This window comes from Berghia stephanieae, chromosome 3 (genome assembly GCF_034508935.2).
Source record: "Berghia stephanieae isolate SIO BIC M18660-M18661 chromosome 3, UCSD_Bste_1.3, whole genome shotgun sequence".
Lineage (NCBI taxonomy): Eukaryota > Metazoa > Mollusca > Gastropoda > Nudibranchia > Aeolidiidae > Berghia > Berghia stephanieae.
Genome location: NC_088362.1, coordinates 105,600,560 through 105,615,873, shown reverse-complemented (window position 1 = coordinate 105,615,873; position 15,314 = coordinate 105,600,560). Strand labels below are relative to the sequence as shown.

General features: G+C 37.7%; 2 protein-coding genes across 2 annotated transcripts; both read left to right on the top strand.

The window, feature by feature from the left end:
- Nucleotides 1-5,262: 5,262 nt before the first annotated feature.
- LOC144969083 (FMRFamide receptor-like) lies at nt 5,263-8,027 on the top strand. Its single transcript, XM_078908110.1, has 2 exons — nt 5,263-5,400; nt 6,177-8,027. The coding sequence occupies exon 2, from the start codon at nt 6,194-6,196 to the stop codon at nt 7,307-7,309; it is 1,116 nt and encodes a 371-aa protein (XP_078764236.1). The 5' UTR covers nt 5,263-5,400; nt 6,177-6,193; the 3' UTR covers nt 7,310-8,027.
- A 2,864-nt stretch (nt 8,028-10,891) lies between these two features.
- Nucleotides 10,892-11,975, top strand: LOC144969422 (uncharacterized). Its single transcript, XM_078908532.1, has 2 exons — nt 10,892-11,414; nt 11,536-11,975. The coding sequence occupies exons 1-2, from the start codon at nt 10,997-10,999 to the stop codon at nt 11,973-11,975; spliced, it is 858 nt and encodes a 285-aa protein (XP_078764658.1). The 5' UTR covers nt 10,892-10,996.
- Nucleotides 11,976-15,314: the final 3,339 nt, after the last annotated feature.

Sequence of the window (15,314 nt, the reverse complement as noted above, 5' to 3'; positions counted from 1 at the left end):
TGACACACATAATTTATTTACGATTCATTGTAATTTCAAAATCTCAATTGGATTCAGTAGTCTGATGTCACGCCGCCCGGCAACGGCGGCCATCTTGGTTCTAAACAAAGAAAATCATAACTTTTTATTCTTCAGGCTGGCTAGAACTTTTCACATGTCTTGTGATCAGAATGTGCAAAAGTCAAAACATGATCAAATGTATGTGTTTTTTTTTCTTCTGGATACGCTTTATACTCGCCGGAGAAATATTTCATACCGGCGTCCGCCATTGTTCCGATAGTTTACAGCCAGTGTTACTAAGGTACCATGCGTCATTAGGAAGGAAGTGACGTTATGACTGGTGAAGACTATTGGATTCAGTAGTCTGATGTCACGCCGCCCGGCAACGGCGGCCATCTTGGTTCTAAACAAAGAAAATCATTACTTTTTATTCTTCAAGCTGGCTAGAACTTTTCATATGTCTTGTGATCAGAATGTACAAAAGTCAAAAGATGATCAAATTTATGGGTTTTTTTTCCCCTCTGGATACGCTTTTATGCTCGCAGGAGAAATATTTCATACGGGCGTCCGCCATTGTTCCGATAGTTTAGAGCCAGTGTTGCTAAGTTACCATGCGTCATTAGGAAGGAAGTGACGTTCGACTATTGAATCCTATTGTGATAATAATTATCTTCAAGAATGATGTTTTATTTAACAACATTGGGGTGACAAAAAGAGAGAATGCAATGTGGAATGTTATTGGCCGTCGATGTACAAAAAGCTCACTAGATTAAATAAAACATCCTTTTAATAAAATATACATTTGTTATATCAAAAAATTCTCATGACATAATATTATAACCTCCCTTCATCCGCCATTATTGTTAAATGTCTTGATATGATTTTATTCAATAATTCATGTTAACAGATATCTTTTCGTCTCTGTATGCATATGCACGTTTTGGTGAATGTGTGTGTCTATGTGAGGGTGTGTATATATATATATATATATATATATATATATATATATATATATATATATTATATATATATGTGTGTGTTTGTGTGTGTGTGTGTGTGCATACTTGTGTATATACACAAATGTTTTTATGATGTTTTACAATTTTGTTCCACAAGAGCTGTTTTGTCAACAGGATTGGGCTTATAAACTTTATTATTATTATTATTATTATTATTATTATTATTATTATTATTATTATTATTATTATTATTATTATTATTATTATTATTATTATTATTTATTATTATGATTGTCATTATTATTATTATTATTATTATGATTATCATTATTATTATTATTATTACTACTACACATCCGTCAAAGATTCCAGTAGATTTAAGCTAAGAAATGGGGGTTCAAGTCAGAAATTGGTACCAAGCTAAATTTAACATATAAGGTTGCTCATTTTATGCTGATTGTCATATTAAAATCCACCTAAATCAGTTCGTGGGAAAAAAAAGTCATTGATGGTTGTCTATATACCCCCTCGAATACTTTATGTTAGTTAGCAGCTCGCCATTTGTTACATAAATTATCAACTTAAAAGATGAATATTATGCATGTGAATGCATATTTGGTTGATGCAACATAACAAAGTGCCAAAAGTACCTTAGTAGAGATCTATGTACAAAATGAAATAACTCAAAATCAGTCGATATTTTTCCTGCGTTTTCACTTTTAGATTCATATATTTCTATTCGAACTGAATCAAATATGGACAGCCTGGCTTTCTTGTGCTTTTAAAAACGTTCTACTCTACTTGGCTTTAATATAAGCAAGACAGTGTAATCTATAGCCTGTAATGTTTATGCAAGGGTCTCTGAAGCATGGACGGATTTTGGTGGCTTTTTCATGAGAGGCTCAGATCATGGTCCAGTTTCATCCGAATAAAAATTAGCTTGGTACCAATTTTTTTCAGAGTCAGACCCTAAATCTACTGGGCTATAAGTCGAGGGTAATTCTTCTTCTTCTTCCAAAAAAAAAAATAATAAAATACAAAAAAATAATCATTGGAATTTCAAAAAATATAATTTTGGGAACCTCGTTTTTTTTTTTTGGTCTTTTTATCCAATTGCAAAGTGTTAAAAAATGCCAGCGTATGAATATTTATTCTTTTGTTTATATTAGTTGACTAGTGAAATACGATATTTATTCCACCTATTTTGTCTCACTAAGTGGTATGGGACAAGTAAATAACAGAAGATTGTTGATAATAATATGTTTTACCGAGGAGAAGGAATAGAATATTCTTTAACTCGTTGAGATTTCGGACAATTCCTAATACTGTGGAGCTGGATTAACATTTTTATGGCAGGAGAAGGTCCCTGTACTTAAATCATTTTTTATGATTTTTAGCTAATCAGTAATAAACTTAAAACACAGTCACCTCAGTTCACTTACAATTTTTGTACACGATAAACACAATCAAAGTCTCCTATCTCAATCCTACATTTTATTTTTATATACTCTATAATATTTCATAATCCAGATTTTACCCTCCATTGTTTTCAAAACTAACTTGCTGTGACTTAAGCAATTCTAACACTAGTCTCTTCTAAGGTGAAGAATATTATTATTCTTGCCCTCCAATGAAATCATCTGTAAATCTTTTCATATAATATGTATTCCCTTTCTACAATAATTGGTTTTTATTAATTATTATTGTGGTCAGGTTTTCACTACATGTTAAAATCTATTTTTGGTTAGTATCACAAATGAAAATATACAATTTGAACATGTTACTAGGTCTGACTTAAGATCCTATTTATAACACTGTCTGAGGGCACACACGTCCCACAGACAGGCAAAGAAAGTTTAACCTGGAGAAACCTGACGGCCTGTTTATATTTATTATATCAAACCAGATCTCAATCCATTCCTAGTATGGACATAGAAAGAACTGTCCAACCTCCCACCATTGCTTCAACCCTACAACCAAGACCTGAGTGACAGCCAGTTTGGCTAAGCACATTGGCTGCCACAAGATAAGACTCTCTAAACAATAAAATACTGTGATTTTTGCTAGTGCCCCATGATGAAAAATAAACATTTAAAAACATGTAAATACGTACCATACTATTTAAAAGAGAAGAAATCCGACTTACTTTTGTCAATCATAAGTTGGACTGGAACTTGTTTTATCCATTACTTATTGTATTGTGGAGGTTATATTTTTCGACAGCTTTACAAGCCATTAATCATTGCTGTTAAATATGTTCATGTAATATGTAATGGGGAAATCATAAGATTTGCAGACCTCTATGATTTAATTTTAATTAATAGGGCGATTCTATTCTGTGAGTGCAGGGCTGACAATCTGTGTAAAACGCTCATGTGGCCCCAAGAATATCTGTTGACAGGACCAGGTGGAGATCCCTTGCATCGCCTCAAGTGCCAGAAGGTCCGGATAGGATTGAGTGAGTGAGTGATTGAGTAGAAGTTCAAGAATTTCTTTTTCTCCGGCACGCATCTGATAATAGGCTAACTGTATTGTGGTATTTTAGGTGGAGGTTTATTTTATTTAAGAAAATTTTAAATATTGATAATCCATATGTCGCCTGGAGTCAAATATCGCTCTAGAAATTCAAACAACCAAATATCGATAAAAAGTTGAAAAAATACAAAGAAACTTCAAAATGAAAAGAAATTCGAAGAGTTTTCGGAAATAGATATTTAAAGTCATGGATTTAATTTTGTTTTTCGATTTACCCCGATAAAAACTTGAATCAGAAACGGCTCGAAGATTATTTCATCTATTTAGCCTCGGGGAATGGGAATGAAAATTTGTGACGATTTCAAGACACTTATTATGAATCTATTTTGATTGGAATAAATTACAGTTGATGGCAGAAAAACTAAAGTACTTATGATAATATCGATATACTATTTTAGTATCGATTTATAAGATACATTAATTCGATTGACGTAATGACATACACACCCCTGGAATTATAAGAATATCGATATGGCATCGATCAATTTTGTATCTGTTTTGTGTGGCAATTTGGTCTTATGGTATGACACTTGCTTTCGGATCGGAAGCTCCTGGGTTCGAGCTTCGGTCGGCGCATAGTCGAGTCCTTGGAAAAGACTCTTTACTCACATTCTCTCACCGTACCCAGGTGTGCAATGAGTACCTGGCCGTCAAAAGTGTTGTCTTTGTCCGGAAAAAAAATGTAATATCGCCTAAAAGGCGTCATGTCTCGTTCTACTTGTTACGTGTTGCTGTTGGTCAGAGACCCTTTGTAAAGCGCTTTGAGCAATTTAGTGGACATTGCCGTATATAAAAACATTAAAAAGAAGGGGGAAAAGTTGACATGCATCCAGCGTAATATCCACTAAAAGTGATCTTAGCGTTTTAAAAGAAGTCCGAACTCAACAGCAATACTTATGATGGATGACGAGACATGGCGCCTGTTAGATGATATTGCAATATGAGTACGGCGAGAGAATGTAAGTAAAGAGCCTTTACCAAGGACTGAACTATGCGTCGAGCAAGGCTCGAACCCAGAACCTTCCAAGCCGAAGGCGAGTGTCATGCCATAAGACCACATAGCCGCACGTCTTGAGATCAAAGCACGAGGGGCAAAACGGTACAAATGACGTGCGCATTCTACTTATCGATTTACAAACTGATTTATTATGCTATCAGATGCATACAACTGTAATTTGACTACCAATCACATGACAATTTTGTTGCCATGGTAACCAGCAGATTGGTTTGTTCAGATCCAGATAATATAGGCTAAATGGAAAAGTCGATAAAACAGAAAAAATCGCTTATACTCTTATAAAAAATTGCGTCATGGCTCGGGAAATGGGGTTCGTCCTCATTGCAGTCCCAGGACTAATGACATTTAATCATTTTAATGTTTATATAAGTGAAACAAACGATTTCTGTTTTTAGTAATATAAAAACTACAATAAATATTCAAAGGGCTTTCATTATACTATATAATAATATAATATAATAATTTTACTTATATATATATATATATATATATATATTATATTATATATATATATATATATATATATATATATATATATATATATATATATATATATATATATATATACATTATAAAAATAAAAACCATGAAATAATAGTTCTCAACTTTTTAATAAGAGGAGCTATTATACTTCCTGATGAGAGCAAATTCTCGAAACAAGATTGTAAATGTTGATCATAATTATACTTGAAATATTTATATATAAATATATGAAGCGGCATCAAAAAGTTATTTTTGAGATTTTCGCATAAAATATACTCCAAGAATGAGTTGTTCTGGAATACTAGAGAAACAAATCGTTTTCATTAGTTTGTACCAATTGAATGATGTATAATAAACCAAAATTTGGGGATTTAGCTTCAAGAGAATAGTTTCTAAAAGGGTCAAGTAAGTACAGTCAGAGTGACAACTTTGTTCATTTTTCACACTTTTTGGACACTTTAAAAAGCTATAACTACTATCTATCTATAATTGTGATGCTATATCGAACGTTATATATTTAATTTTCATTATTTAACCCGAAGAAACAGATGAAAACAATGTTTTCTTATTTTTCTTGAATAATTTATCATTGGAGCGACTATTAACCTCTGAAAATGTAAACAAAATGTGAAATATCCTCATAAAACGTTTTTATATCGGGGTTTTCTACACCTCAAATTCCCTTACATTATCACCAGGAGACGGACGATTATCGCGGTTTGTTGTGTCTTTGTCACGTGGTACATCATACTTATCTACACTCGAATATGGTTTGAATTGCTTCACACATGAAGGGACTGGGCTGCATCCCCTGGTGAAGTCGAGATATTGTCCTGTCCAACCAGCAGTGATTGGGTAGCTGGTTCTGTTCGATCTGACGGAACGTATTTTGGGATGACTAACTTCCTATCAAATGGGTAGCAAGTAATTGCTATTGTTCGTTTTACGCTAAAGAAACCGGGGTAAACTTCGGCTCTATGTGTCCAATGGTTCTGAAGGACTTTCCCAATTTAATACCGTTTCGAGACGATTGGTCACATCTTGACTTCATCTTCACCATCCAGTGTCATAAAAGACATCTATTCGGATGACGTAGTCAATGATACACATTTTCACCCTGCCCATATCCCTCACACAACCTACTTCTCCCTTCCACTCACAACTCTCACCTCTCATTTCAGCTTTAACTCATATCGTCATGGTTGAAGGCAGTAACATGACGTCACCATCACACCCACCAACTCAACTCCATGACAACCACCACATCCATGATGTCAACGTCGTCAAATACGTCTCCGATGACGTCACCAATTACATCATCCGAATTTTGACTTTATTTGTGACCCCGTCCATCAGCACTCTGGGTCTGATTGGAAATATGTTCAGCATAATAATTCTCAAGAAACACGGTCTCAGGAAATGTTCTGACCTCCTTTTGTTCAGTCTGGCCATATCCGACATCCTGTTCTTGATCGGGGCGAACATCAACTGTATAAGTCTGATGTACCATAGTGCAGGGCCTGTCATCGGGTTTGATTTGCCTTACGCCGGAGCCTTCGCCTTGTACGTTCTTCAAAACATCAGCGAAATCCTTGACTGGGGCGGTGGGTCGGTGTCTTTCACCATTCCAGTCCTCATTACTATAGAAAGGCTGGTGGCTGTTTTTCTACCCCTCAAATTCCCTTTCATTATCACCAGGAGACGGACGATTATCGCGGTTTGTTGTGTCTTTGTCACGTGGTACATCATACTTATCTACACTCGAGTATGGTTTGAATTTGAGTACAACGGTGAAAATCCCTACAATATTACCGTGGGCATTTTCGGTCGATCCGACGTTTACCACAGCCAGCAGGAAATCTCTGCGGGAATTCAAAGTTTTATCATCTACGTCAGCTTCACCTTGCCTCTCCCCATCGTCGTCACCGGATGTGTCTGCATTGGGGTCAAGGTCAAACTAGCTTCAGTCAAGCGTGCCAAAATGACTACTTGCCCAAGAGATGACAACAACGAGGGCAACAAAAACTTCCGGGCGATGTCTCGAACGACCAAGACATTGGTGTCGGTTTGTGCTGTGTATTCTGTGGCCGCTCTCTTCACGACGCTCCCCCAGTACATGCCCCAGCTGTTTGTCTACGGATTGTTCGAGGATCCCCCAAATAATCTGGCCAGACTTATCTACCAAATCATGTACGTCCCGCTGGCCATGAACAGTTCCTGTAACTTTTTGATCTACGTCGTCACCAATAAGAAATTCAGAGACACTCAGAGAGATATTTTGACCAACTGTCTTTGTAGCGGAAGGACAAAGTGAAACATTTCTGTTTAATCCCTTGACAGGATTTTTTCATTTTTTAATTTAAAAGCGATATTTCATTCACGGATGAGATGTTCAATATAGAAAATTACCTAAATTTATTTTGAGCTCCTCTAAATCTTAGTAAAAAACAAACATGCAAAAACAAAAACAAACAAAAAAAAACAACAAAAAAACACAACAAAAAACAACAAAAAACAAAATAGTAAAAACACGGAATGTTTTGGGCTCAAAATCCTTCTTCAGCCAACACAAAAAACCCATAGAAACATAAATTCATTACTAAAAAATCTGTCATGTATATATGTTTTTATTGTTCCCTTTTGAGAATAGATTTTTGCTAAACACTCCCTTACTCTTATTTTTTAGTAATGCGACCTATTAGAACTTTAGCTAGGCCATTTAAAAAATGGACGGAGAACTTCTCACACTATAGTCAGATTTTTTATTAATGGTGCGTGTTTTTCTTGTTTTTCTCAGCTGTCCCTCTAGCAAAAGTTGTAAAAATTTGGGTCAACCTCTGAATCAATTTGTCTTAACTGAATCTTGATTTTGGGCCCTATTGATGCCATATTTAAAAAGTTTTCTTCTTTAAGACCTATAAAAAAACTACTTTAAAACAGCTGACATAAAATTAGAAATTTTACACTGTAAAAAATGAAAACAAGTTACGCACCACAAAGTATGAATGAATTCATCGTATATCCAAAAAATCTTGTGCTGACGTAGTGATTATGAATTCACGTCATACGTCAAATAATAAAATTCGCTTTAAGTGTTATAAAGATACCACTTATGTAGTTCGTATTAAATTTTGAATTTATTATTTATCGCATATTATCTATATCATGTCGCAATTACCGAAGACTGATATGAAATATCTCGCTTTAAATCATTTGTAATAGTGATTGTATACTCAATATTGTCAAATTAACATGTTTATATAACTTTGAGAAATTTTTGTCTATGCATTAACGTTTCACAGGGCCTTTAAAGGTTTTAAAAACATATTAGGCTCTTAAACAACACGAAACGGTACGGAATCTCTATCGGTTCCACTCTCGTAAAGCTGCGAAAAGAAGTCTTCTTGTACCCATCGATAAGACATTAAAGACGATGACAATTGTTTTGGAATTTCACAATCAACCATGAGAAGATCGTTATCGAAATACGACAGAGAGATCACCAGTGTAGAACGACGGGACAGGAAAAGGATCGTAGATAACTTTGATATAGATATCATCCAAAGATGTATGGGTGAGCGCAAATATACATCCGAAAAAATATCGGACGTCTGATTATTCAAGCAGAAAAAGGCCCATGGGTTCTGGCAGAGAATCATTGTTATTCTTGCAAGTGGTGATGATACTGGATATTTAAAAGGATGCCATGCCATATATTCTTCTCTGCATCATCTGGAATACTATTCTGGGGTCAATGCAAAGGCGTTTTAAGACTGACTAAATATCGTTTCACCCAACTGTATTGTATTGGACAACGCGACCATTCGTTGGCCCATGGTCACTTTAAGGCTCCAACTTTGGCAATTATAAAAGCTGACATGATTTTATGGTTTCAATCAGACAGTACTACATGTTCTGACCATTTATCAAAATGCTAACTATACTTCTTAGTAAAAAAAAAAGAAATGAACCAGAAACAGCTTTCAAAGCAGATTGTCTAATCAGGGAGTTTTGACACGAGGTTGCGCGACTTTCCCCGTATCACTGTGAGCGCAAACCAATCGAGGTCATTAAAGCCTAAGTAGAGGGAAAGATTGAGAGGAGGAACACCAAATTTACTCTCACCGACGAGGCAATAAATGATAACAAAGAGTAGACAGAGAAAAGGCATGCCTCAACTTCGCAAACTAAAGGAAAAATACATTTCATTGGATAAAGTGATGCTCGGAATCTTTCTGTAGTCGTTTCATTCCTCCTTTTCATCATCATCGTCATCAGACTGTGCTGATTGATGTGTCCAGTATTTCTTGGTTGTTGTTGTAGTTGTTGTTGTTATTGTTGAACACATATTTGTGGAGACACTGTCTCATAATTGATGAATTTTTACTTTTGACCAGTCTACATAAATTCATGTAATCCTCTGTGGCATAAACAAAGCTATTTCTCAAACTTCTGCAATCAAAATTGTATTGGAAGCGCGTTATCTTCACTTCCGTTTGTATTCAGCAGTAATGTCTATTGATAGTTATAAAATGTAGATGTCCCATAGTTAATGATTACCATTCGTTGCTTCATATTCAAATACTGCACGTATATTGTTTAAGCTCCAATTAACCGAACACTCCAGTTTAAACTAATTCCTTCAAAATGGATATGCGGAAAATTCATAATTTTGGTAATGTAAATCTTCCATGAGTTCCGATCCTCACCTGTTATCGATTTTAATATAGCTGTAATGAACGAAATCCTTTCCTATTGTTTTAAAATTCATGAAACAATATGTTTTTATTAAGACAAATTGATTCAGAGGTTCATACAAATCTTTTCAGCTATGCATTGGGGGGCAGCTGATAAAAAGAAGAAAAACACGCGCCATTTATTTAAAATCTGACTATAGTATCACAATACTGCTAATACAAGACGCAAGTTTGGAAACCTTTTGATATCGTAATTTTTAAACGACTTTGGTATAGTATAACATTTCTTATTAAACTTGGTATCTACTTATTAACTTTGTCCTTATTGCTTAAAAATGTAAAAATTATCCTTATGTCCACTTCTTATTCTAAGGATGATCTTGGCTAAGCAGTCTCAAGGAAGCTTGCCATGAATTGTGTTGTTATCGGCGTGTCCTCTTCTTGTAGGATCCCTTTTGTAATATTTTCCCACGTGCCCCTGTTTTGTATCAACGTTTTGAGAGCGAGTAGATCATGTTCAGTCTTTGATTTTGATGGAATAGTTGTTTGTAGCTGTGAAGATCTATATTCTTTTGGTGCTGATTGGAGCTGACCATGGTATGTCTGCAGGCCGGCATTTAGTATTATTGGCAAAGACGTTGGTAGTCGTCCGCGGTATTTCTTCCCGATATTGAAGTATTCCTTCATTGTTGTCTGGACCGGTATGCTATGGTGTCATCGGAGAATTTGGCCAAGAAGTTTCCATTATTGTTGTTTTATTCTATCAACGACAAGAAAGTAAGTGGAGCAGGCACTTATGTTGATAAAGTCAAAACATGAAGTGAGTAGAAACGTACTCACTTCACTCCTTGTATTTATCAACGACAGGGCTTACTCTGCATTTCTTCTTATTGAAATATAGCGTAACCCCCCCCCCCCTTTTTTTTTCTCTCTCTCTCTTCTTCTCTTGCACCCTAAAGATTGAAGTCTCCTTTCGTCTTTAAGCACCCCATATCGAACAAAAAATATTTTGACATAAAAATAATATTAATGATTATCATTTTTAAATACAAAAATATTTGTAATCCCGTTGTTGTGATGTAGCTTTGTTCGTGAGCTTCCCTTTGTTATTATTTTCAACGCTTTGTTATGTTATGTCTGCTTTATCTGTTTTCGTAACTGTTTGCTTTTCTGCTTGTGTTGCAGATCATCATGCTTCTCGTCGTACCTCTTTTGAATGTTGAATAAAGCCTAGACTAAGGTTTAAACTAAAGACAGGCTCTTTTACACTCACTTCAATTTATTCAACATTCAAGTTTTCCACCATGGAACGATTCCTTCGACCTGAGATGTTTAACGCTGACCCTAACGCCCCCGATGCTTCAAAACGATGGAACCACTGGCTACGAACGTTCAATAATTTCCTAGCATCACTACAACTGCAACAAGAAATTGCTATTGGTGAACTCAACTTGCTGATAAACTTCATTGGTCCCTTCGTATACGAATACATCGCTGATTGCACCACGTTCGATACAGCCGTCGAAGTCCTCAAAAATACTTATGTCAAACCTGGAAACGAAATCTTTGCCCGACACATCCTAGCTACTGCCAAACAGGAGCCAGGACAGACTATGGATCAGTTCTTGCAAAGATTGAAGGCTCTCGCTAAGGAATGCGAATTCAAAGCTGTCTCAGCAGACAAAAACAGAGACGATTTCATTCGAGACGCTTTCATATGTGGCTTGTCCTCGAATCAAATAAGACAAAGACTCCTTAAAAATAAGACCTTGGATCTCTCTACTGCTTTTGACCAAGCTAGGTCCCTTGAAATGGCACATAAACAGTCATTAACATACAACAGTGCATCGCCTTTACCTGTGCCATTTGGCAGTCCATACTCCTTACATTGACGAAACTGATACACCATCTAGTGATACACTATCTGCAGCAACTAGTACTAAATGCTTCTTCTGTGGATTTCAACGACACCCACGATCTAAATGCCCTGCCCGGGAAGCGACATGCAAAGGCTGCGGGAAGAAGGGACACTACCAGAAAGTGTGCTTATCAAAAGGGAAAGCAAACAACTTCGCATCCGCTGTTGAACCCCTCATCAATTCGGCCTTCACTGCTGCAGCCCCTTCAAGTCTTCGTAAAGCTATCATCGGCGTGAAAGTCTGTTGTAATTCCACGAAGGCTCTTATAGACACGGGAAGCACGGAGAGTTTCATCTCCGCCGAGAAGGCGCGATCTCTAAACCTCCAAACATACAATTCTCGAAAGCAAATAACAATCCTCTAAAGGACTAGCATTGTTTTGTCTCTCTGGAATACAATGGCGAGACCTATCAAGGAGTGAAGCTCTCCATTCTACCTGGATTGTGTGCCGACGTGATTCTGGGTCACGATTTCCTTGGCCAACACGAGGGACTGGAGATTATTTTCAAAGGGTCGAAGCCCACATTCTCGATCTGTGGCTTAACTGCTGGTAAAGTGAAACCTGCCTCTTTATTCAAGAACTTGCTCCCGGAATGCAGACCCATAGCAACAAAATCAAGGCGGTTCTCAACACCGGACAAACAATTCAAAGATTCTGAGGTCCAAAAACTAATTGCAGAAGATGTGATTGAACCCTTCGATTCTCCGTGGAGAGCGCAAGTCTTGGTGACAACGAATGACAGGCACAAAAAGAGAATGATGGTGGACTATAGCCAAACTATCAGCCGCTTTACTCAGCTTGATGCATACCCTCTCCCCAGAATCGATGAGATGATCGAGGAAATTTCAAAATATGAAGTATACAGTACAATCGACCTCCGCAGTGCCAACCACCAAATCCCTATAAAGGAGGAAGAAAAACTCTACACTGCCTTCGAAGCCAGTGGGAACCTGTATCAATTCAAACGCATTCCGTTTGGTGTCACTAATGGAGTGGCCTGCTTCCAACGTATTATTGACAGCATGATATGAAATGAGAAGCTCAAGGACACGTTTGCATATCTAGATAATGTCACAATCTGCGGAAAAATCAACAAGAACATGACAAGAACTTCTCTCATTTCATGAAATATGCCACTGAGAACAACATTACTTTCAATGAAGACAAGAGCATCCTTTCCACCAGAGAAGTCAAACTGCTTGGATTCCTGGTTTCCAAAGGCAACATCCAACCGGATCCTGACAGGCTAAAACCATTGCGCGACCTTGCTGATCCCCACGATGTAAAATCTCAACGCCGTATAGCAGGCATGTTTGCCTATTACTCATCTTGGATCCCACATTTCTCTGATAAAATACACCTCCTTGTCAGCAATAGCGTATTTCCAATTGCAGCGGAAGTGAAGGAAGCCTTTGAACTGCTGAAGAATGAGATAGAGAATGCAGCTGTCACTACCGTTGACCAAGATGTTCCCCTAGTGGTCGAAACAGATGCTTCGGACATCGCAATAGCAGCTAAGCTAAATCAGAATGGGAGATCAGTTGCTTTCTTTTCCAGAACTCTGAATCAAAGTGAAAGGAGGCATTCCTCTGTAGAGAAAGGGGCATATGCCATTGTGGAGGCTCTCCGTAAATGGAAACACTACTTACTTGGGAAGCATTTCAAACTTGTAACTGACCAGAAAAGCGTTGCCTTCATGTACAATAACTCTCAGAAAGGGAAGGTGAATGACAAAATCCAAAGATGGAGAATCGAGCTGTCGTGCTACAGCTACGATGTTGTCTACAGATCCGGCAAAGACAATCATGCAGCAGACGCTCCTTCCAGAGGCTATTGTTCTACAACTCATTCTGATCCTGAGGCACTTCAAAATCTCCATGACTTATTATCCCATCCTGGGGTTACAAGGATGATGCATTTTGTCAAATCCAAGAACCTGCCTTACTCGCTTGATGAAGTGAAGAAGGTTTGTGCAAACTGTAAAATCTGCTGTGAACTGAAGCCTTCCTTCTACAAACAGTCCAATCCTAATCTGATCAAAGCTACTCAGCCCTTTGAGCGCCCGAGTGTGGACTTCAATGGTCCTCTGCCCTCTTCTTCAAGAAATAAATACCTTTTAACAATGATTGACGAATACTCTCGCTTTCCGTTTGGTTTTCCGTGTGCCGATATGAGTGCCGCAACAATCATCAAATGCTTCTGCCAGCTTTTCTCTCTGTTTGGAATGCCGTCTTATGTGCACTCTGATAGAGGGGCCAACTTCATGTCCGCCGAACTCAAGGACTGTTTACATAGGAAGGGTGTAGCTACTAGCCGGACTACTCCGTATAACCCGAGAGGTAATGGACAAGTGGAGCGACTGAACGGAACACTCTGGAAGACAATAACGCTTGCACTGAAGTCTCATGGTCTGGAGATTCACCAGTGGGAACTCGTTCTTCCTGATTCCCTTCATTCCCTAAGGTCTCTTTTGTGCACTTCCACTAACGAAACTCCTCATGAGAGAATATTTCGCTACAACAGGAAATCCACAACCGGTACAACTCTTCCCACTTGGCTCACTACCCCTGGAACGGTGATCATGAGAAGTAACGTGAGATCTTCGAAGTATGAACCTTTGGTATATGAAGTCTAACTGTTGGATTGCAATCACTCTATGCCCATGTCAGACTCCAGGACGGGAGGGAGACAACAGTAGCTTTGCGTAACCTAGCACCATCTGGTGGCCTGCCTATGCCTGACTCTTTCGTAAAGGAAACTTTTCCCCCGCTCACGCACTCTTCAATTAATGAGCCAACAAACCAGGCACTGGACGTTCCAGTAACCGTTCTTATTCCGGCAGATGCCTGAAATCAAGTTTCGGAACAAGCGGAATCGGTAGACACTCCTGATCCTGAACCTCAAACCTCATTCTGTGAAGAAAACGGGCCAAACCCCTCTGACCCCGAAACACCTAATGAGAACACTCTTCGTCCCAAATCAATCCTTCCATTCTGACCCGGGCTTACAATATGTGCAAGAGAGAAGCCTGAACTTTCCTGACAATCTCTAAGACCAAGACTATACTTGTTGTGTTTTGATTCATAGCATTACGTCCCCCTTTCTTATTTGATTATAGACTTTGGGACTTTGCAATCATTGTTCGATTTGTAATGCTTCCAATTAGACTGGGGTGGGAAGAATGTTGTGATGTAGCTTTGTTCGTGAGCTTCGCTTTGTTATTATTTTCAACGCTTTGTTATGCTGTCTGCTTTATCTTTTTTCGTAACGTTTGGGTTAGATATCATCAGACCTTTGAACAAGTCACAACTCAACCGTTTTCACATCCAGTCAATCGAGGCCAAGTAGGTGTAAGACTGAAACCAAAATATAAACTTTTCGACTCCGGTGTCACGTCTGTATTTATAAAGGTGGACAACCTTTTTTATCTCCAAGATTAAGTAGATTTCTGTAATAAAATCAGTAGCAAGTCTGAAACCAAAATATTATAAACTTTTCGACTCTGGTGTAACTTTTGTACGTAAAAGGTGAATAACCTTTTTATCTCCAATATTAGGTACATTTCTGAAACAAGATCAGCCATCAGCATTACTTGCTGCCGCTGCTGGCATATTCACAACCCCCCCCCCCCCCCCCCCTTTGACCCACGTTGAAATGTTAATAAGATTATTGGAGCTCATTTACATACTTTAGTCTGACTAA